Source organism: Suncus etruscus, chromosome 1 (genome assembly GCF_024139225.1).
Source record: "Suncus etruscus isolate mSunEtr1 chromosome 1, mSunEtr1.pri.cur, whole genome shotgun sequence".
Taxonomy (NCBI): domain Eukaryota; kingdom Metazoa; phylum Chordata; class Mammalia; order Eulipotyphla; family Soricidae; genus Suncus; species Suncus etruscus.
Genome location: NC_064848.1, coordinates 114,349,678 through 114,370,921, shown reverse-complemented (window position 1 = coordinate 114,370,921; position 21,244 = coordinate 114,349,678). Strand labels below are relative to the sequence as shown.

The 21,244-nt window shown below is 45.9% G+C and overlaps 1 protein-coding gene across 2 annotated transcripts in view; it reads left to right on the top strand.

The window, feature by feature from the left end:
* The window catches only part of ATXN7L1 (ataxin 7 like 1), a 280,604-nt gene extending 265,685 nt beyond the window's left edge, over positions 1–14,919 (top strand). For both annotated transcript variants that reach the window (XM_049783154.1, XM_049783161.1), the window contains 4 exons: positions 3,306–3,427; positions 8,013–8,955; positions 11,864–11,938; positions 13,237–14,919. In XM_049783154.1, coding sequence (XP_049639111.1) covers positions 3,306–3,427; positions 8,013–8,955; positions 11,864–11,938; positions 13,237–13,278 — 1,182 coding nt within the window. In that variant the 3' untranslated portion in view covers positions 13,279–14,919. The remainder of the gene's footprint in view (positions 1–3,305; positions 3,428–8,012; positions 8,956–11,863; positions 11,939–13,236) is intronic.
* The last annotated feature ends 6,325 nt before the right edge of the window (positions 14,920–21,244 follow it).

Sequence of the window (21,244 nt, the reverse complement as noted above, 5' to 3'; positions counted from 1 at the left end):
AATCATCAAAGATCATCAAAGGCAAGGCAAGGGCTCCTGGCTGATGATGATCCTGAAACAACTCAATATCTACTCATGCACCACTCATACTTGAGAGCTGAGGGGAAATTGACCTTCCTAGCTGGCCAATAACAAAATGCAATCTCTGATTGGAGACTTGGTGTTGCTCATCTGCTTTGGAAATGGCTATCGTAGGAGTGAGCCAGACACCAATGCTCACTGTTTTTTCTCTTGTTGGTTTTATTGCTATTAGTAATGTGACCACACATCACCAGAAGAGAGAGAGAGAGAGAGAGAGAGAGTGTGTGTGTGTGTCTTCTGTGTTTGTGTGTGTGTGTGTGTGTGTGTTGAAAAGAGAAAACATCTCATGTTAGCATAATTTCTGATTAACAAAAGAGCCATACTTTTCCCATTCCTGGAAGAGTCTGCACTCACCTTTCAGGTCATTGAAACGAGAAAGAGGAGCCTTGACTGGAGACTTGTTCATGTTTCTCTTATGAACATTTTAGAAGAGAAGAGAAGGGAATGTCAGGTGCAGAGTCAGATTCAGAGGGTGCGTGGACCATGGAATACACACCACCCTCTCTCAGACTGGCTTGCTCCACTGCCAGTTTGAGCCCTAGGGTTGATTCTCAAGGTTCCTGTGATAGTCTCCATCCCTTAGGCTCATCAGGTGTCATCTGATAGCCTCCTTGATCATCCAGGAATAGTCAGGTACTAGGCTTGTCACTGACTGCCAGTAATAGAAAACTGGCTCATATTGAAGACCCATGATCATCCCTTAATCATATCACATGAGTCAAGAGACAGGTAGGCGTGGATGTAGCTCAGCTCCTCTCTGACCTCAGGATGCTCTGGACCCCCTTTTGTAACCCTCTTAGCCTTTAATATAGGGTCTCACTATGGCTGTCAGGATCTGGTATCTCTCCACTCAGCCCCATGGTAGGCAGCAGAAGGGAAAGGGGTCTTTCCCCAAGACTGCTATCTTATATCCTGTCTTAGGGAAGAAAATCTTCCTGCAGAAGTCTCCAGCAGACTTAATGTCATGTCTGCCAGAAATGAGTCCCATCTCCACCCGTAGATCAGTGAGTAACAGGGAAGGGACTAGAGAGACACAGGATGAAACCAGCCGTCATTTGTCCCAAGCTTTTGAGAAGAGACCTACCTTCCCTGCCTGCTGCTCTGTGTCAGTCTATACAACAGTTCTTCTGGAGGAAGGAGATCCTTAGGAGGACTTGCCTCAGGGCTCACCCAGTAGGCTTCTGCAGCTCTGCAGGGGACATGTATGTAATCAGGAACTGAAGCCTTTTTTAACTAACCTTGTGTCTTCATTGACTTAGCAAAGTCAATTGCAAGGACCAAAAACAAAACAAAAAACACTTCCAACTTCTAAATCTGCAAGAAAGAGAGGCCTCTGCCAGTAGGCCAGATTCAAGCCCACTGTGACATTTGTCCAGATGATAAGCTGCCAGGTGGCCATGGGTTAGCTCAGCTGGACCTGGAAGATCGCTGTTGCCCTTCATGTTTTGCTGATTGAAATAGAAAGGCCACTCACCTATTTCTTTGCCTTGTCTATTCTCTCAGGGTCTTTGAACACATTAAGTCATTTTTCATAAAAACTCCCATCCCATGTGTGTTGAATCACTGCAGTGGAAGAAGGAAAGATGTCCAGACCTGGAGCCACTCCCAGTGCTGCTGAGTGTCCTTGATTGAGGTCCCCTATGTGTTGACATCCAGTCAGTAAGCACTTAGTGGGAAGGTGCAGAAAAAAGGTCTTTTATCAAATTTGATGGATGGCAGTCTTTTAATACAATCCCCACCCCAAAACACACACACACACACACACACACACACACACACACACAGAAAAAAGCTTGCATTTCCTCTTGAGAACTGTTCCAAAGGCGTTCCAGGAAGGTTTGTGGACTGGAAGCCAATACAGCACTGTGTCTGGGATAGAGGCCAGGGAGCTGCTGGGAGGCCAGGGGAAGGGGGCTACTGTGTTTGAGTTATAGAGCCATATGCAGATTTGCTGGAGTTGTAGGCCAGCCAAATGTCACCTTCTCAGAGGCCACTTCTTACAGTTCTATCTACTGGCCGCCTGGTTGCCCTGACATCATAATCAAATGATGCTTATTAAACATCTCACTACTCATATTTCAATTGTGTGTTTGAAATGGCATTGTTTGCTTTCAATACTTGTGGGAACTTATCTGTCTCAGTCCATTATTTAGTCTGAATCTCAACTGCCCTCCCATTGAGAAGGAAGAAGAATATGGAAGTGCAGCCTTTAGACAATGCTAACAGACTCCAGCACATAGGCATTACATTCAGCAGCATGCAGCCAGGTCGTGACTTCAAGGTGAGAAGAAACCAAGGATGTATTAGGGGTACTATGGGAATTCAGAGGCCAGGGATATTCAGACTAAAGTCCATTCACTGCAAATGAGTCTTGACTGGGGCACTGCAGAAGGGGAGAATGAGCATGACAGAACAGAGGGTTCAGCATGCACCTAAACTTGGAGGTGCAATGTGCGCTCATGAGAAACGGAGCTGCAGCAAAGACCGAGAAAGGAAGGAGGTTAGGCAAGTGAAGTGACACTGTGGACAATGGAGAGGAAAAGAGTGACCAGTTGACAAAAGACCTGGACTATCAGAACAGGCAGTAGCCATCACTGAAAGGAAAGGCAGGGAACTGCTGTTTTCTTCAGGAGAGAGATGAGAGGCTAAGCAGGCAGAACTGAAAAATCTCTCTGGTTGCTGTGTGTGTGTGTGTGTGTGTGTGTGTGTGTGTGTGTGTGTGTGTGTGTGTGTGTGTGTGTGTCTAAGCAGGTAGAGTTGAACAACCAATCTGACTGCTGGTGTTGGGTTTTGTTTGTATTAAGTATGTGCTATCAAGACCCTATGCATGTAACGCCTGTCATGTATTGCACAGCCACATCACTGGCTTTGATTTGTTGTTGTTGTGTTGTTTTCTGGTGGGTTTTATTTTGCTGTTCATTTTATTTTGTTGTTGTTATTTTAAACTTAATTGCTAGCTCAATCCCAGGTAGGGAGATGGTGGCCCTTGGCACCTTCACAGAGAACTGACTGTTGCTGTTGCTGAGTCATAACATGAACATCAGCAGAAAATTCAGAGCTCAAACTGAAAACAGCACAGAAATATTTTTGGCTTCAGTGCTGTGTTGCTTCTCTGAGTAAAATTGTGCCCCTGTGTATATTTATGCAAATGTTATTTTTCTCTATATGGTTTATATTAGCTTATTAACCTGTAATCAAAATTTAAATGTTTTTTTCCCTCACAGTTTTGCTCATTTGGAAGTCGCCTCATGGGACGCGGGTACTATGTTTTTGATAGAAGATGGGACCGTTTTCGACTTGCGCTAAACTCCATGGTAGAAAAACACTTGAATTCACAGATGTGGAAGTAAGTGAGCAGTTTCCGTGCAATATCAGAGCAGAGGTGCCCCCCTCCAAGCACTTGAACCCCTGCTCTCTAAATGAATGTTGACTTTTACAGAACAAAATGACTCTGCAGTAACAATTCGTAATTAATTCTTAAGCACAGCTCTACATAGTTTGCCTCCTGTTTTTCAGAAATGCATATGATGTGTTAGATCTGCCATGACTGTTCTGGAATGGCTTTATGTTAGTGATCTTCTAAACTAAATGAAAAGGACACTAGGTGAGATCCTGTTTATTAAACAGTGTTAGAGGGGCCTTTGGCCTTTTTGCTACAACTAAGAGCATCTAAGGATATTAAGAATGTACCTCTGCTTGTACTGTTAAAGCTACACAGTCTGTGCTAACACTGGTATGGATCAGTTTTAATTGCTTCTTGTTCTGTGGAAAAGTATGTACTGTAGCCAAGAGGGCTGAGTGATGTGATGAAGCTGGTTCAGCCTGTCTTTGTCCCTTCCCACCTGCCTACAACTCTGTCCTCACTTCTTCTCACGTTTCTCTTCACCTAAGCTGTTCTCCAGGGGCCCTTTCTGCTCCTTTCCCCTTACAATTCACAGAGCAATCTCCACAATGGAAGCAAACATCTTTACTTATAAAAGATGCCCATGAGAAGCAGCAGCACACATAGGCTCCCCCAAACTTCCATACGTTCCATCCACTTGATATTGTCAGCTAGCCCATGAGGCCTCCACTCCTCATTCCTGTAAAGGGAACTCTGATGACTTTCAGTCCTTTAGTATCATGGCTCCCTGAGAGCTAATTCCAGATACATCAAATTCTTGCCCTGTCTCATGAAGCCTAGGCAAGGCAAGAAAGACCTTTCTAACAAATGGGGTACAGATGGGGACACAGGTGGCCCCTTGCCCCTTCTCCCCAGTTTCTCCTTTCTCCCAGGCAGCAATGGCACATTAGACCCTTTTCTCAAAGAGCCACAGAAAACTTTGAGGACCTACGGTGGGGCGGCAGTGGGGGGGAGGGGGGAGAGGAGAATATGACAGGAAGCACCAAGGTTTCTGCATGAGGACTTACTATGATGCTCCAGTGTAGGCCAGGGCCATGAAAGAAGCTGATAATTTTCTCCCACTTAAGTGACTGCCCGATGTATCCTAAAGGTGCCCTTGATAGCTGCCGATGTCCCTTCAGACAGCATGTGGACAGTGCTGCCAGTGGGGAGTTCTCAGTCATTTAGTGATTCACTCCTCTGCTCTTGTTCTCCCAAGATGGCAGCCTACCCCAGTGGCTCGCTCATGGAGGTGTCAATCCTGGACACGTGGAAGGAATGTATTGATCTGTATTTTGCTACCTCTGTCCTGTCAGCTCAAGCTCCATATTCCTTTCCTCCTCAGGCACAGAAACCCGAGTCCCAGGGCCTCAGGTCCCTCCCCCCTTTTCAGGACTTGCCTAACCAATCTGCTGTCACTGAGCAACATTGGGGCTGCCTGGGTGTCAACTCTGGAGAGCGTAGCGCCCCGCTGCCCTCTCAACCTCGCTGCCCAAACCTCAGGCCCCGACGGGCCCGACCCTGGAGGGATGGCAGCTGATGGGGGCGTGGAAGACATTAGGAAGAAAAGGAACGGCCAAGACTCTTTTTTCTTTAACAAGCATTTAACTCTGCATCAGGAGCCGCCAACACAGTATTCTCTTGCAGCCAGGTCAGCATCTGCATCTCCGTGCCGGCTGGCAGGGGAGGATGGGCACTGTCCGTCATTGATTCCCATCTGTGGGCTTTTGTGGGGGGATATCCCGAGGTCAGGGTGCAAAGCTAGCAATGGGGCTCAGCCCAACATGTAGGTGTCCATTGCTATCAGGCATCTCAAGAAACAAATAATGTAGCAGAGAAAGGTAGAGGGGCTCTCAGGAATAGTGAGCTGTCTTCTTATCCTTTGCCCTCCTTATCCCCGGTCCTTCTTTCCTTCCTATCCTTGCTTATCCACTAGGATTAGTGGAAGGGATGAAGATAGGGTAAAGAGGTTGGGCTGAGAGATAGCACCCCTCTCTCTTTGTTAGCCTGGAAGGACTGAGGACTCCGTCCTTGCTTGCCAGCATATGACTTAGACTGTCTCTGGGGAAATTATCATTGGGTTCTTTCCGAGACCTCCTTGGGAAGTTCCTGCATTGGGTTTCTTCCCTAAATGAGCTATCTGGTGCTTTTCCGTCACTGCTTATGACAAGTATTGGGTGAACCTCTCTGCCCACATTGTATTTCTGCTCCTGCCTTAGTTGGGAAGAACCAAATCAAAGCAAGATGGAGGGGGCAGTGTGTGGTCCCTTGGCCACGTGGCAGACATCGGGGACAGATACAGACAGTCTAAGAGAGGGGCCCCAGTGCTGCCAGGAAGGGCTGATACAGTGCCAGACAGCTCCCAGGGCATGACTAGACCTTTCCAGTCTGAGTATGGGAGCCCTTGCCCAGCATGTGGAGTCCCCCGACAGTGTGGTTTTGTGGCTGCTGAGAATCCACCTGTTCACCCATCTACCCACTTTCATCCATCTATTCATTCACTCATTCATTCATTGCAACAGGTACAAATTGAGTACTTGTTCAGTGCCAACAGGATCTGTTCTGTTGTTCAAGCTTGAGAGAAAGTAGATTTCCAAGCACCATCATGGCCATGTCCCCTGCCCTCAACACACACACACACACACACACACACACACACACACACCTACACAAAGAGAATTGGTGGTATTTTTCTCTTATATTTGTTCCTTTCCTTGGATGGATATTTTCAAGGACACTGTGCTTCTGAACTCCACCTTGAGGATGGAAGCAAAAGACTCTACCTAATCACAGCAGAAAACTCAGCTGGCAGAGACAGCAGCCCAGGTGGAAACATTGCCTTCTCACTGGGGTCTTTTCCAAGAACATCCAGGCCCACCCTTGTCCCAAAGCCACAGCCATGGCAAGGAGTGGCCTTCAAACTCCTGGGCTGCAGGTCCTACCACTTTCAAGAATTGCTTTCCCTGGAGAGAAGTGCAGGGGTTAAGGTTCTTGTCGTGTGTGTGGCCAACTCCAGTACCATCTCTAGCACTGTATATGATCAGTACTAGATTAACCACCAGAAGTTTACACACACACACACACACACACACACACACACACACACACACACACGATTAGAGCCATGAGTAAGCCCTGAGCACAGCCCAATCTCCCCCAAAATAAACAGCTGCTTCAGAGAAGGAATGCTGCAGACCTTGGATGATCTCAGCCTACAGCGTGTGTGTGTGTGTGTGTGTGTGTGTGTGTGTGTGTGTGTGTGTGTGTGAGGCCTGGGTTCCATCCTGGCACAGCATCCCTCAAAATAAAAGGCAATGTTAACAAGAAATGACTGGAGAACCCCAGATTCACTGAACATAATTTCAGGAGAAGTAGAGGTGAGATATAAGGAAGCCAGTATAAACATATTTACATGGCTCCGAAAGTCATTGTCCTTTTCTGCAAAGTCAAGAATGAGTGGTGAAGGGCTGAAGCAATAGCACAGCAGGTAGAGCATTTGCCTTGCATGTGGCCAATCCAGGGGTTCAATCCCTGGCATCCCATATGGTCCCCCCTAGTATGCCAAGAGTGATTTCTCAGTGTAAGAGCCAGGAGTAAACCCATGAGCACCACCAGGTGTGGCTCCCCACCAAAAAAAGAATGAGTGTTGACCTCAAGGCCCTTGTGCTCTTCCAAGTCACCAGACCAGCAGTATTGTTGTCCACACCAGAAAGTGGGCACTGTTTTCAGCCCGAGTCAAAAAAAAGAGAGATTGCATATGGAAACCCCAAAGGGACCTGCCACCTGGTGCAAGCCTAGGCTCCAGACTCCAGGAAACAAGAGGGATGTTCCCAGGTACTCCACAGCCTCCCCATCTAAATGGTCTCCTTGTGCCCAAATCTTTAGAACAAACCAAAAATTTCTGATGTCCTTCTGTGGGCACCAGAGTCTTCCCTCAATTTCAGCCTAATTCTGACACATGATCAGATATAGTCACATCAAAGACATTTGACATCTGGTCAGAGATAGCCACATCAAAGATAAAAATTCCTCTGTGTGATGGGGCCAGAGATAGTGCAGCAGGTAGCTGACCCTGGGTTTGATTCCCAGCACTCCATGTGTCTGAGCATAGAGGCAGGAGTGATTCCTGAGCACAGTCAGGTGTGGCCCCCAAAACAGAAACTCATCACCACTACAAAATCAAAAATCACCAAACAAAAATCAAAAGAATGAAATGCTGCTATGGAAATCCATAACCTAAGTAACATATGCTTTCTATTCGTGAGCTCAAGTAAGTCATTAGCCAATAGCCAAGATGGAGAAAGTTACCTGAACCCACTTTAGTCAAAAGTAATTGAACCTAGATTGTTGGACGTTGCCTGCGATGGGGGAGGTAGCTCAGGGCAGGGCCATAATTTCGATCCCACCATGCTTCAAGGCTTCATTTCCATAGTCTGGTTCAACTGGGCTTTCCTCTGTAGCCCCGATGTTCCCCCTTCATCGAATGCCCCCTGGAGTCCCAGCGGCCCTGTTGCTCACTATTTCTCTTTCACTCTTCTCTCACGTTTAGGAAGATCCCTCCTGCGGCAGATAGCCCCATGCCCTCGCCAGCAGCCCACATCACCACCCCCGTTCCGGCACCCGTTTTTCAGCCTTTCAGCAACCCCAGTGCTGTGTATCTTCCTTCAGCTCCCATCAGCTCGAGGCTCACCTCTTCTTACATCATGACATCAGCCATGCTCTCAAACGCAGCTTTCGTGGCATCGCCGGATCCGAGCGCCCTCATGCCCCACACCTCAGCTTTCCCTCATGTGGCTGCCACTCTCAGCATCATGGACTCAACTTTCAAGGCCCCATCTGCCGTGTCCCCAATACCAGCCGTCATCCCCTCCCCCTCCCCCCACAAGCCATCCAAAATCAAAACCAGCAAATCCTCAAAAGTCAAAGACCTGTCCCCTCGTAGCGACGAGTCTCCAAGTAACAAAAAGAGGAAGCCGCAGCCTTCGACTTCCTCCTCCTCTTCCTCCTCATTATCCTTGCCGACACCCCTCTCGTCTCCATTATCAGGGCCCCACAAAAAGAACTGTGTCTTGAACGCCAGTTCCGCGTTGAACTCCTATCAGGCGGGCCCCCCCTATAATAGTTTGTCCGCACACAGCGCCAACAATGGGGTGAGCCCACTCAGTGCCAAACTGGAGCCCCCAGGACGGACCTCGCTGCCTGGTGGCCCCATGGACCTCATGAGACACATGGGCTCAGTGGGCGGCAGTGACCCCTGTCCCCTCTCAGTACCCTCCCTGGCAGGGGACCTTTCCCTGGCCGCACACAATGCCGTGGCTTCTCTGCCCCTCTCTTTTGACAAATCAGAAGGAAAAAAGCGTAAGAACTCGAGTTCTAGTAGCAAAGCCTGTAAAATCACTAAAATGCCTGGTATGAATAGTGTTCACAAAAAGAACCCACCCAGCCTCCTCGCAGCCGTGCCCGACCCCGCTAACAGCGTCTCCGCTCGGCAGGTAAGGGACCATCCTTATAGGGGGCTGCTGGCACTGGGGGGTGTGGGGAGTTGGGAGACCCCCCTTACCCAAGCAGCCCAGACAGGCTACATGAGCACCACACCCATATTCCCTGCTCCTAGGACTATGGGTCCAGCCGTTGCCCCCACTTTACAGATGAGCAAACAACCATAGAGCCAGGCTGAGCTCCACTTCCACCCGTACCCTATCTTCTACCTCAAACCTCTGAGTGTTGTCTTGGGAAGGATGGCATTGGCTTTCCCCTTAGCCAGAGGCCCAGGCAGGCTAACTGATTATCTGGGTTTGGAGTCCTGGGGGGGGGATCAGACAGCCTCACCCCCACCTCTCCTAGGTAGGACTCCCCTTTCTAAAGTAAAGCTGTTCCTGAGCCAAAGAGATGGTATAGTACTTGCCTTGCATGCCTCCCACCCAAGTTTGATCCCCCACATCCCATATGGTTCCCCAAAAACCTCCAGGACTGATTCCTGAGTGCAGAACTGGGAATAACCCCTAAGCACCACTGGCTGTTGCCCAAAAAAGCAAAATAAATGAAAAGTTAAAAATAAAATAAAACCATCCTAAAGGCTTTCTTGCCCTTGAAGAGGCTGGAGGAGCCTGTGACAAAAGCTGGGCTAGTGGCCCAGGTGAGAGTGTTCCTGACCTGTTCTCACACTTTCTTACTGGGAAAAATCACCCATGAACACTCCCCTGCCCCGTTCCTTTGGGCTCTAGTGCCTGAGTATAGAGGTAGTCTGTGGAGGAGTCTCTGAGCTGAGTACACCAGAGGTGCTAGCCTCTGCAGCTTCGAATCAAGGGCCGTTGTTTAAAATGCCATCTTGGGACCAGAGAGATAGCACAGTCAGCAGGAAGCTTGCCTTGCATGCGGCTCACCCAGGTTCGATCCCCAGTATCTCATATGGTCCCCGTATTTTTGCCAGGAGTGATTCCTGAGTGTAGAGCCAGGGTGTGGTCCCAAATCAACAAAAAAGACATTTTCCTGTTTTGTGTCATCTTTATATGAGACTTGTTAACCCCTCAAAAGAGAATATTGAGTAACGTTCACAAATCACATGGAAAAACATGAGAAATGGAGAAATGGCAAGTTTGCTCCTTAAGGGTCAAACAACCTTCACACCAAAGCCAAGATGAGGGGTGCAGTCACAGGTCCTCACCCCAAGGCTGAGGGTTTCCAGACATAGATGTGACACCTACGACCCAAATATGTCACCATCCAATCCTTTCTGTTCCAGGGGTTCAGGGAAGGGAACCTCGTCCCAAAGCCCTACCTTAACACTAAACTGCTGGTCCATTCCATCCCCTGGTCTTAGGAGGTGGGACTGAGCCAGGTATCTTCAATTTGAATGTGCCCTTGAATCGCCTGAGGATCTTGCTGAAATGCAACTTCTGGAGCCTGAGAGACTACAGGAGTTAAGATGCTTGCAGTAGTAGCAGCTCCCTCTCCATCTGCACTGCTGAGTGTACTCTCCACCCCCAACCACACACATAAAGTAAACCCAATGATTTAGAACCAGTGGCAAGAGGAGCAAACAAGCCTTCATCAGAGATGTTTTATCAGCAAGGAATAAAAAATACAGATGAGGAGCTGGAGTGATAGCACAGCAGGTAGGGCATTTGCCTTGCATGGATGGAACCCAAGTTCCATTTCTGGCATCCCTTGTGGTCTCCTGCACCACTCCAGGAGTGATTCCTGAGCTCAGAGCCAGGAGTAACCCCTGAGTATCACCGGGTGTGGTCTCAAAATAAAACAAAAAATATAGATGAACTTAAGGGTTGCAGACAGTCTGGAGAGCAATTGTTCCCTAAGACAGGTAATGGGTGGCTTCTGACCAAGCCATTAAGTAAAGGTCTTGATGAAGGTCACCCTCTGAGATTTCCATATATTAAGGAAAATCTCTGCAATCTGTTCTTTGTCTTAGATTTGGATCGGAAAGGCATAATCTAAGTTTGAGAAATTCAAGGCAAATATGGGTTTTGGGAACACTTGCAAAGTTTGGAGCAGAGAGGTAGTATAGCAGGTACACCTTGTTTGCATGCACCTAATTCTAGTTCAATTTCCTTCATCTCATATGGTTCTCCTAAGCACTACTAGGAATGATCCTGGAGTGCAGAGCCAGGAGTAGTCCACAACAGGGTGTAATTTGAACCTTTCTCCCCCCCCCCCCCAATCAATTTGTATTTGTTTGGGAGGTAGAAGATCAACATTTGCCACAGAGGTATTTAGTGGAACAAATACCTACCCAATGAAGACTGGATGAATAAGGATAAGACAGATGTCCTCACACAGCTGTGTTGGAAGAGACAAGGCAAGGGGCAGGAGCTGTCTCTGGGGAAAGGACCCCTTTTTCCACAGAGTACAGAAGGCTACTCCAGGCATTCACCCCACACAGGGAGGACATAGCATTTGGTTCAGGCTCTCAGAGGAGCAGCAAGTTTATGTTGCGTGTCCGAGCAGGGTTGCTAACCAGGAAAAGATTTCAGCTTTTATTTTCAATTGGTACAGAAAAGTCTGGGTGGAAACAAATGAGGATATGAGTGTTAGTGAGAAAAGAGGTGTGTTAGTGGGGGATCTGGGGCTCTGCTGATGAGGCATTTCAAGGAGGGATCTAGCCCATGGCCAGACAGCTCACCTCTGAGACCTGCAGTCTGGCCCATGGGAAGCGAGCCAAAGCTTTCTCTTCCATTCCACTTCCCTCCTGCATGAGAAGGGCATCATCCCAGCCCAGCAAACACTCCCATTCTCTTGACCGTTGAAGGCGCCTGAGTTGCCAATGGCTGTGAGGAGTGCAAGACCAGGCTGCCCTTCACCTTTTCCCAAGCAACTCACAGTTTCACTGGGTCTTTCCTACACATGCTTGTGTCTGAACAGGACGTCCCTGATGTCTTTCAGGTTGGGAAAAATAGCAGCCTAGCTTTGTCACAATCCAGTCCTTCCAGTCTATCCAGTCCTGGACACAGCAGACCGGTAAGTTATGGAGGCAGCAAAACCATCTAAGATCCTCTGCAGGATAGATCCCCTGAGCACTGCCAGGAGTAATCCATGAGCACAAAGCCAGGAATTAGCCCTGAGTACTGCCAGGTGGGATTCAAACGCCAAAACACAGGAAAAAGAGAAAGCTTTGAAAGCATTCTGCTTTCTGTTTATTTATGGTGTGCCCTGAAGCAAGTCACTTCACTTCTCTGTGCTATCACACAAATTAATCCACAATGTTTTGGTTTTCCCATGCAAATAAGTCATGTTTATACTAGACTATAGTCTAAGTGCAGAAGTTTATGTCAAAGACAGATTTAAAATACCTGATTGCTAAAAAAATAAAATCGGGGGCCAGAGAGATAGCATGGCGGTAAGGTGTTTGCCTTTCATGCAGAAGGACAGTGGTTCGCATCCCGGTATCCCATATGGTCCCCTGTGCCTGCCAGGGACGATTTCTGAGCCTAGAGCCAGGAGTAACTCCTGAGCACTGCCAGGTGTGACCCAAAAACAAAAACAAACAAACGGGGCCGGGCGGTGGCGCTAAAGGTAAGGTGCCTGCCTTGCCTGCACTAGCCTTGGACGGACCACGGTTCGATCCCCCGGTGTCCCATATGGTCCCCCAAGCCAGGAGCAACTTCTGAGCACATAGCCAGGAGTAACCCCTGAGCGTTACTGGGTGTGGCCCAAAAACCAAAAAAAAAAAACCAAAAAAAAAACAAACAAAAAAAACCTGCTGACCATCAATTAAGCTATTGCAAAAGTGACTTAGAAAGAAAGGGACCGGCGCAGTGGCACTAGAGGTAAGGTGTCTGCCTTGCCAGCGCTAGCCTAGGATGAACCGTGGTTCGATCCCCCAGCATCCCATATGGTCCCCCAAGCCAGGAGCAACTTCTGAGCGCAAAAATAAACAAACAAAAAAAAGTGACTTAGAAGATTTGTTCAATGCAAATTGAGCTTTCCACCAACCTTTGTAAAATGTACAATAAAATTAAGTATGCTGGGGCTGGAGAGATAGTAGGGAGGTAGGGCATTTGCCTTGCATGCAGGACAGTGGTTTGAATCCTGGCATCCCATATGATCCCCCGAGCCTGCCAGGAGCGATTTCTGAGCATAGAGCCAGGAGTAAGCCCTGAGCCCTGCCGGGTATGACCCAAAAATAAAAAAATAAAAAAATAATTAAGCATGATAAAATGAGGTATATTTGTAGAGAGAAAAGTTTCCTGAATCCCTGTGCATAATTCCCAATGGATGGATTTGAAATAAGCTTTTGTTTTTCTCTTCTTTCCTAGAAGACCACAAACAGAACGGGCAGGATAAGGACTCTACCATAATCAGACTACAGGGCCACTTCCAAACTGAATCCTGACACCCATGGCTGGCAGAGGAACAGGGAGGGAGTGGTCAATGTGGGGAGAGTCTTTCTGGTGCCCTGTCTATGGCTCTGGTCTTTTCCCCTTTTTTCAATTTGACCAATTTTTAGTTTTGAAGAAGAAAAAGGCAAAAGAACATGAGATGGAGATTTATAGAAAGAGATACCAGTGTTTCTGTTGCCTTCATTTGCCGTATGTCTGCATCCTTCCAAGCTTGGGGGTCACTCCTCTAGCTTCTGTCTGATGCTACTGTAGCACCATCATTTTATTCCTGGTCTGCATCTGAAACTTCAGCCCTAGGAGTGCAGCTTCCTCTCCCCTCCCCCAATCGCCAGTCCCTCCTATCTGCCACTCCACACTCATCCACTGACCATCAGAGGAGCTGTCTGCTGTCTGCTTCCCTCTGGACAGCACAAAAAGGGGAGTGGACTTTGCTGCTGAGGATCCGGTTTGTGATAGGAGGCAAGAGGAGAGAGCAGGACTGTTTCTGAATGCCCATCCTGTTTCTTGGTGCCACCACTGAGACTGAGCCAACTACTCCCTGCAGACTTGACAATGGTATTTACTGATGTAGTGTCCCCTGTACTTCTGTCTGGTCTTAGCGCAGAAGGGATAGAACAGTCAGGGACAGGGGCTGGAACAAGCTTAGGAGATGGAGGAAGTAGAGAAGGGGGAGGCAGAGTAGGACAAAATGTTCCTCCAAAGAAGGCTGAACCTGAGGGACAGTAGCCATCTACTCATTAGGATTCCATGCTGTATAGTCTCTTCTAAGGCACAGTATGCAAGGGACCAAAGCTGAGTGAGCCACAGAAGGAAGCATCTCAGAGAAAAGGTGCAAGAGCCTGGGCAGCAAGCCATCCCAGAGTCCTCACTAAAGAAATTCTCCACTTGCCCACAAGTGCTAGCTAGCTAGGTTAGAAGAAAGAGAAACGAGGAAGGAGAAAGTATCGAATCCTTGGGTATAAGAAATACTAGCACTGCACATCTGTAGATCAGGGGAATTGCACCCCCAGTTATCACCACTCCAGGAAGTAGTAAGCCACCAACTTACTTTTTCTTTAGAAAAACTGACATCCTTCAGCTATCCAACTGCTCACACTGGAGTTTTGAAAGAAACAGTAGTACCATAAGCTCTTATAGGGAATCCTATTTGGGAAAGGAACTCACAATAACAAGCAGAGGTTCTGTGCTGTTCGTCATGTCATTCTGCATATGACAGAATGCCAGAAATTCAAAGATTTTGCTTCACCACTTTATTAGAGGTGAATGCCAATGTTACAGCGAGGCAGAAAATCTCATCTCTTCCCCAGAGTTTTGCCCATGTCCTCCCATCTATCCCCCCAACCCAAAGATCAGACTACTGTTATGTTTCCCCTCACGATTGGATTTTGCAAAGACGGGAGGCAATTGGAGTGATTTGCATCAATGAAATTGCACTGACAGTGTTTCTTATAAGATTACTAAAATTTTTAATATAAAATGAAGATTTTTTTAAAAATCAGGAATTGATATTAGGTACCAGGACATTAGTTAAGATAATTTCATTTTTATTTCTACAGTGTTAAAAGTGCACTTATATGCTGGTTTATTTACATCTTGGGAAGCAAGAGACTGCAAATTGAAGGGAAAATTGTTACTTTTCTTTAAAAAAAAAAAGGTTAAGCAGATTTTAAGACTTAATAAATGTTTAAGAAATTATAAACAAGGTTAGACCCTTTGAAAAAAGTTTAGAAGATATTCTTAAAGTAAATTTTTATAGTGTTAATTTTGTAATAATTTATGTTTTACTATATTACAGAGCTAACTGACCAGAATAGTTTCAGAAACAATATGAAACTTAGGAAAGTTGAAGCAATGTTTATATTTTTTAAATGTTCTTTGAATTATGTTTTTATTGTACATTTCTTCTGGCTGAAAAGTATGTACATATCTTTGTTATTTTTGCACAATTTTTGTCTTGTTCGGTTTTAGAAGTCTGTTTTGTTGGTTTTTTTAATAATTTATTTTGAGTTGTAAAACTTGCAGGAGTGAAAACAAAAAAAATCTCAGCAACAGAATAACCCTCTGATTTATGAACTCTTATACTCAAAGAGGGAAAACAAAGGTTGAGAGATTAAGTGGCTGCTTCTGAGAAATAATGTCTCGACAGGGACTAAAAGGAGCAATTCAATAGGTTTAAATGTTTAGCTCTCAACATCTTGAATTGCAAGCTGGGATAAAGAGGGTCCCCACCGAATGCTGCTTACTTTGTGAAAGACTGGCTCTGACCAAGGTGAAGACGCTTCTGGAAACTGGGCAAAATGGGAAAACCCACAGTGTTCCTTTCTTCACAGGCAACCACAGGTCTACTTTCTAACGATGTATTAAAAATTCACAGCTTGAAAAATGGAATGCAAATAAAAGGTCTTCTTTGGGTTTGTCTAATGGAGTGCAACTGGAGCAACCTATAAAGCATTATTAGACTATTATCTTTGGGTACTTGTGTTCCGCCTGCCCCACTCAGCCCTCTCCTGCCCCTTGACTACACACACCCCTCTTTGCCTGAAGATCTCGTGACTGGTCGCCAGCCATAGAGGCTCTAAAGCTCTGGTTGTTAAGCGTAACACAATGCATAGACCTGTCAGCCATAAAAGAAAAAAAAGCAACTTGGAAAACTTGTATGCCTTCTTTTGTATCAATGTACCAATTGTAAATAATGCTGATCAACCTTTGTAGAAAATAGTTTATACAGCATATTCTATTATTGCTGATTCTCAGTGAACTCTTGTTTTAAAAAAGGAAAAAAAGAAATTTTCTATATTTTGTTATGCTGTTGGCCCATGGCACTTTAACAAAACTCTGTGGGTTTTCCGTAGCTGGTCATCATGGGTATATTAAATAACTGTTGTTGCACAGACAAGAATTTGCACCTGCTCATTTGTCCTTTCCTACTACAGATTTTAGAACCTTTTCCAGAATTTTGAAGAAAGCATGTCCAAACATTCTAAATAAATGCCACACTTGCGGAGTGGTTTATTTTTTTTTTAATGATCCATATTTTGTAACACTAAGTATTTTCCTCCTTTGTCCCGCACCTTTATGTATTATTAGCACTCGGATTTCATTCCATGCCTGTGATATTGTAAGCAGAATAAATGTCTAAAGTAGGTGTAAATAGTAAATTCTATGGCTTACAGTTTTAAAAAGGAAAGAACAAAAATGTATCTGTTGATACTGCCGTGGTTCATCACCAGGCCTGGAGACATTCTCCAGCGAGAGATTGTATTTTTTGTTGTTGTTTTTTTTTTCTTTCTTTCTCTTTTTCTCTCTCTTCTCTCTCTTTCTCTCTTTCTCTTTTTATGGCTTTGTAAATAAAATAATTTATATGTTTGTATAACGAAGTCTTCTTGTTTTCATAAAATTTAGAGTAGAGGGACCAGAGCGATAGCACAGTGGTAAGGCGTTTGCCTTGCATGCGGCCAATACAGGACAAACCCTGGTTCAAATCCTGGCATCCCATATGGTCCCCCGAGCCTGCCATGAGTGACTTCTGAGTGCAGAGCCAGGAGTAACCCCAGAGTGCCACCAGGTGTGACCCAAAAACCAATAAATAAATAAATAAATAAATTTAGAGTAGAGGGGCTGGAGAGATAGCATGGAGGTAAGGCGTTTGCCTTTCATGCAGAAGATCATCAGTTCGAATCTGGCTTCCCATATGGTCTCCCCATGCCTGCCAGGAGCAATTTCTGAGCATGGAGCCAGGAGTTTCCCCTGAGCACTGCCGGGTGTGACCCAAAAACCACACACACACACACACACACACACACACACACACACACACACACACACACACACACAAATAAAAAGGCAAAACAAGGACGGTGGTTCGAATCCCGGCATTCCATATGGTCCCCCATTCCAGCCAGGGGCCATTTCTGAGCATAGAACCAGGAGGGATCCCTGAGCGCTGCCGGATGTGACCAAAAAACAAAAACAAAAAAATTTAGAGATATTTTCTTGGGGGAGCAAAAACACATTTGAAGCATGGGAAAAAAGTAAGTTTATTCAACAAATACTTATGGAGCCTCCAGTCTATGGCTGTCCCTGAGCTAGGTGCTTCTTGCTCAGTGATGAAAAACAATCACTTCCAGAAGTAGCTCAGTGGGGAAGATGGAAAATAAGCACAGAATCAAATATGTAATTACAGATTGTGGCAAACAGTATATGTGGTGGAAAGAAGGGAGCTCTAAAAGGAAATTTGAAATATAATGGGGCAGGACTGAGGGTGGGCGGGGAGAGCTCAAAGAAAAGGACTCGATAGCTTGGAGATAGGGCAGTTGCCTTGCATGCAGAAGGATGGTGTTTCAAATCCCGGCATCCCATATGATCCTCTGAGCCTGCCAGAAGCGATTTCTAAGTGTAGAGCCAGGAGTAACCCCTGAGTGCTTCCAGGTGTGACTCCCCCCTCCAAAAAAAAGGGCTAGAGTCATTGTCTGGCATGCACAGAGTCCCAGGTTTCAACCCTGGCACTGTACAGTTGACTATAGCCCTCTGACGCTCCCCTCCTCAGAATTTTTGCCCCTCCCTGCCAAGAAATGAAAATGGTAGGGTAAGAAGATGCAGCTAAGTGACTTGAGAACACTAAAGGAGAGAATATGAGGCACAGATCGTCGAAGGTAAGGAAAACTTAGAAAATTCTTGACACTTACAGAAAATCCATTATGGACAGATCAGAGAGGGACAGAAGCTAGGGCAGGGTTATAAGAGGGCTCAGAGTATGGTTCTTATGTTTAATTCACTGGGAATCCTACAAAAGGACCTTAAGGAGGGACACTGCATGTACCATAAAAGAACAGAATCACTTGGACTGCTTGTGCAGAAGAGTTGGAAACTATTGCAAGAGGCCAGTTGAGACCTCTTAGTCAGGGCACTGGATATAAAAAGCAATGAACAGGCCCAAGGCATATTTGACTCATGAATATAAGACTTGCCTGGGAACTGAATGTGGGAATAAAGGAAAGCATCCTGCCTCAGATTTCAGCTAGAGAAGTTGTGTTGAGAGAAGATGCTATGTCTTCTTCTGAAAAAACAGACAAAAAGAAGGCTTTTATGAGACAGATAAGAGTATTTTGTGTGGGGCTGAAGTGATAAGCACAGCATTTGTCTTGCACACAGCTGACCCGGGATGGACCTAAGTTTGATCCCAGCATCCCATATGGTCATCCGAGCCTGCCAGGAGTGATTTCTGAGTGTCTGAGTGCATAGCCAGGAGTAACCCCTGAACACCACTAGATGTGGCACAAAACAAAACAAAACAAAACAAAACAAAGTGTTTTGTGAAAATCAGAAGTTCACCAGAAATTTTCATATGCTGGCTGCACTGTTTACAGAAAAATAGCTAAGCTGCTATGTCAAGAGAACATGAGATAAAAAGAGAATATCCATGTCCAGTTTTTTTGTTTGTTTTAATTTTGGGCCACACCTGGTGACACTTAGGGGTTACTCCTGGATATGCACTCAGAAATCGTTCCTAACTTGGGGGACCATTGGGGATGTATGAGATAGAACCCAAGTCTGTCCTGGGTCAGCTGCATGCAAGGCAAATGCCCTATCACTGCGCCATCATTTCCGCCCCTCCATGTCCAAAATTGAACTTATCAATTGGCCTGAGTTGGGAGCATTGATTAAGGATTGCAATGTACAGGCGATATTTATATCCATGGGGTTCAAAGTGTTAATTTGAGAAGAGCAGATATTTAGACCTCAGAGAAGCAGAGATCTGGCCAGGCACCTGACATAAAGCATTCACAAAGAGAAGAGTGATCACAATAGCAAAAGGTTTCCTGGAAGCCAGGGCTGAAGGGCCAAGCAACCAAGTCCAAAGCAACCACTGAAAGTAAGACAGGCAGGATAGTGTGCTTTGCAACAGGAGGCCATTGGTCCATTTCTCTGGCTGCCAGAACAATTATCAAAATATAAGTGCTTAAAACAATGGCCACATCTTCTCTAAGAGTTCTGAAGACCAGAAGTTCAAAGTCAAGCGTGCAGAGACTCGCAGTGGTCCTCAAACTATGGCCCGCAGGCCACATACTGTATTTGTATCTGTTTTGTTTCTTCATTGCAAAATAAGATATATGCAGTGTGCATAAGAATTCGTTCATAAATTTTGTTTTTCTATAGTCAGACCATCCAATGGTCTGAGGGACAGTGAAATGGTCCCCTGTTTAAAAAGTTTGAGGACCCCTGCTGGGAAAAAATCTTCCTATTTCTTCAGTGACTGGTGATATCGGGTAGATCTTGACAAGCTCTATTGTGCTCCCATCTTCACTTGGCCTTCTTTCTCCCTTTTCCCATGCAATCTCCAAGGTACCTCGTCATAGAAAGCTCTGAGACAGAGCCCCATAGTAAATCTTGAGGGATCTAATCATATAATCCTTTATTGAAAGCTTTCCCTGATTATCTCCACACAGATTCTAAGGATGAGGATTTAGACTAACCATTTTGTTAGTTGGTTTGAAGTTATAGAACCCAGTTATAGAACCCAGAATGCAAAACATATGCTCTACCCCAGAACCAGGTCACTTATCTTTAGGAAAGTTTCTGTGGTGGCTTTAGCAAAGTCACTATAATGCAGTGATACAAGTCAACCTGGGATTACGTAAAGGAAACTCAGTTGTGTAAGAAAGTATTTGGGATTTTTTTCTTTTTGTTTCTTCTGTGTTTTATTTTTAAGAAGAACAGACTAGATTGTGATTCTTACATTTGTGGGCCTGGGCTCCAATGGGCCAACAAGGTTAAAGAGGTAGAAAAAGGAGATGATTCAAACAAATAACAAATAAACATGAAGGAAGTTCTTGAGAAGGCAAGCTTGAGTACTTGTGGAGGTGTCAGACTAGGTAAAAGGGGACACTTCCTCCAGAGTTATGGAGAAATAGTTGACTTCTTGTAGATTCAAGGGTCAGAAGAGGAGAAAATTCCCATGTGCTGACTTTTACTGTTTTGGTAACCATGAGGCAAACTGACTGAGTGTGAGCACTTAAAAGTTTAGGATGAGGGGCCGGAGAGATAGCATGGAGGTAAGGTGTTTGCCTTGCCAGCAGCAATTTCTGAGCGTGGAGCCAGGAGTAACACCTGAGCGCACTGCCGGGTATGACCCAAAAAAAAAAAAAGTTGAGGAAGAGTGAAGAAAACTTTAGGTGCTAACACAGCAGGTTTGCAGTGTTGAAAGCACATTGAGATTAGTGATCAAAAAATGCACAAGAGGGGCCAGAGAGATAGCATGGAGGTAAGGCGTTTGCCTTTCATGCAGGAGGTCATCGGTTCAAATCCCGGCATCCCATATGGTCCCCCGTGCCTGCCAGGAGCAATTTCTGAGCCTGGAGCCAGGAATAACCCCTGAGTACTGCCGGGTGTGACCCAAAAATCACATACACACACACAAAAAAAAATGCACAAGAGCCCAGAACAATAGCACAATGAGTAGGGCATTTGCCTTGCACTTGGTTCAATCCTCTGCGTTCCATATGGTCCTCTGAGCCTGCCAGGAGTGATTTCTGAGTATAGACCCAGGTGTAGTCCCTGAGCACCACCTGTGACCCCACCAAAAATAGTACAGTGGAGAGGGCATTTGTCTTGCATGGAACCAACCTGAATTCAACCCCAGCACCTGATATGGTCTCCTAAGCCCCTCTAGGAGTAATCCCCTGAGTACTACTGGATGGGGCAAAAAAGTTAAGGGGAAAAGTCCTGGGCTAGAAAAGATAGAAATGATGAGGCTGGTGAGGTGACGCTAGAGGTAAGGTGTCTGCCTTGCAAGCGCTAGCCAAGGAAGGACCGAGGTTTGATCCCCCGGCGTCCCATATGGTTCCCCCAAGCCAGGGGCAATTTCTGAGCGCTTAGCCAGGAGTAACCCCTGAGCATCAAACGGGTGTGGCCAAAAAAAAAAGAA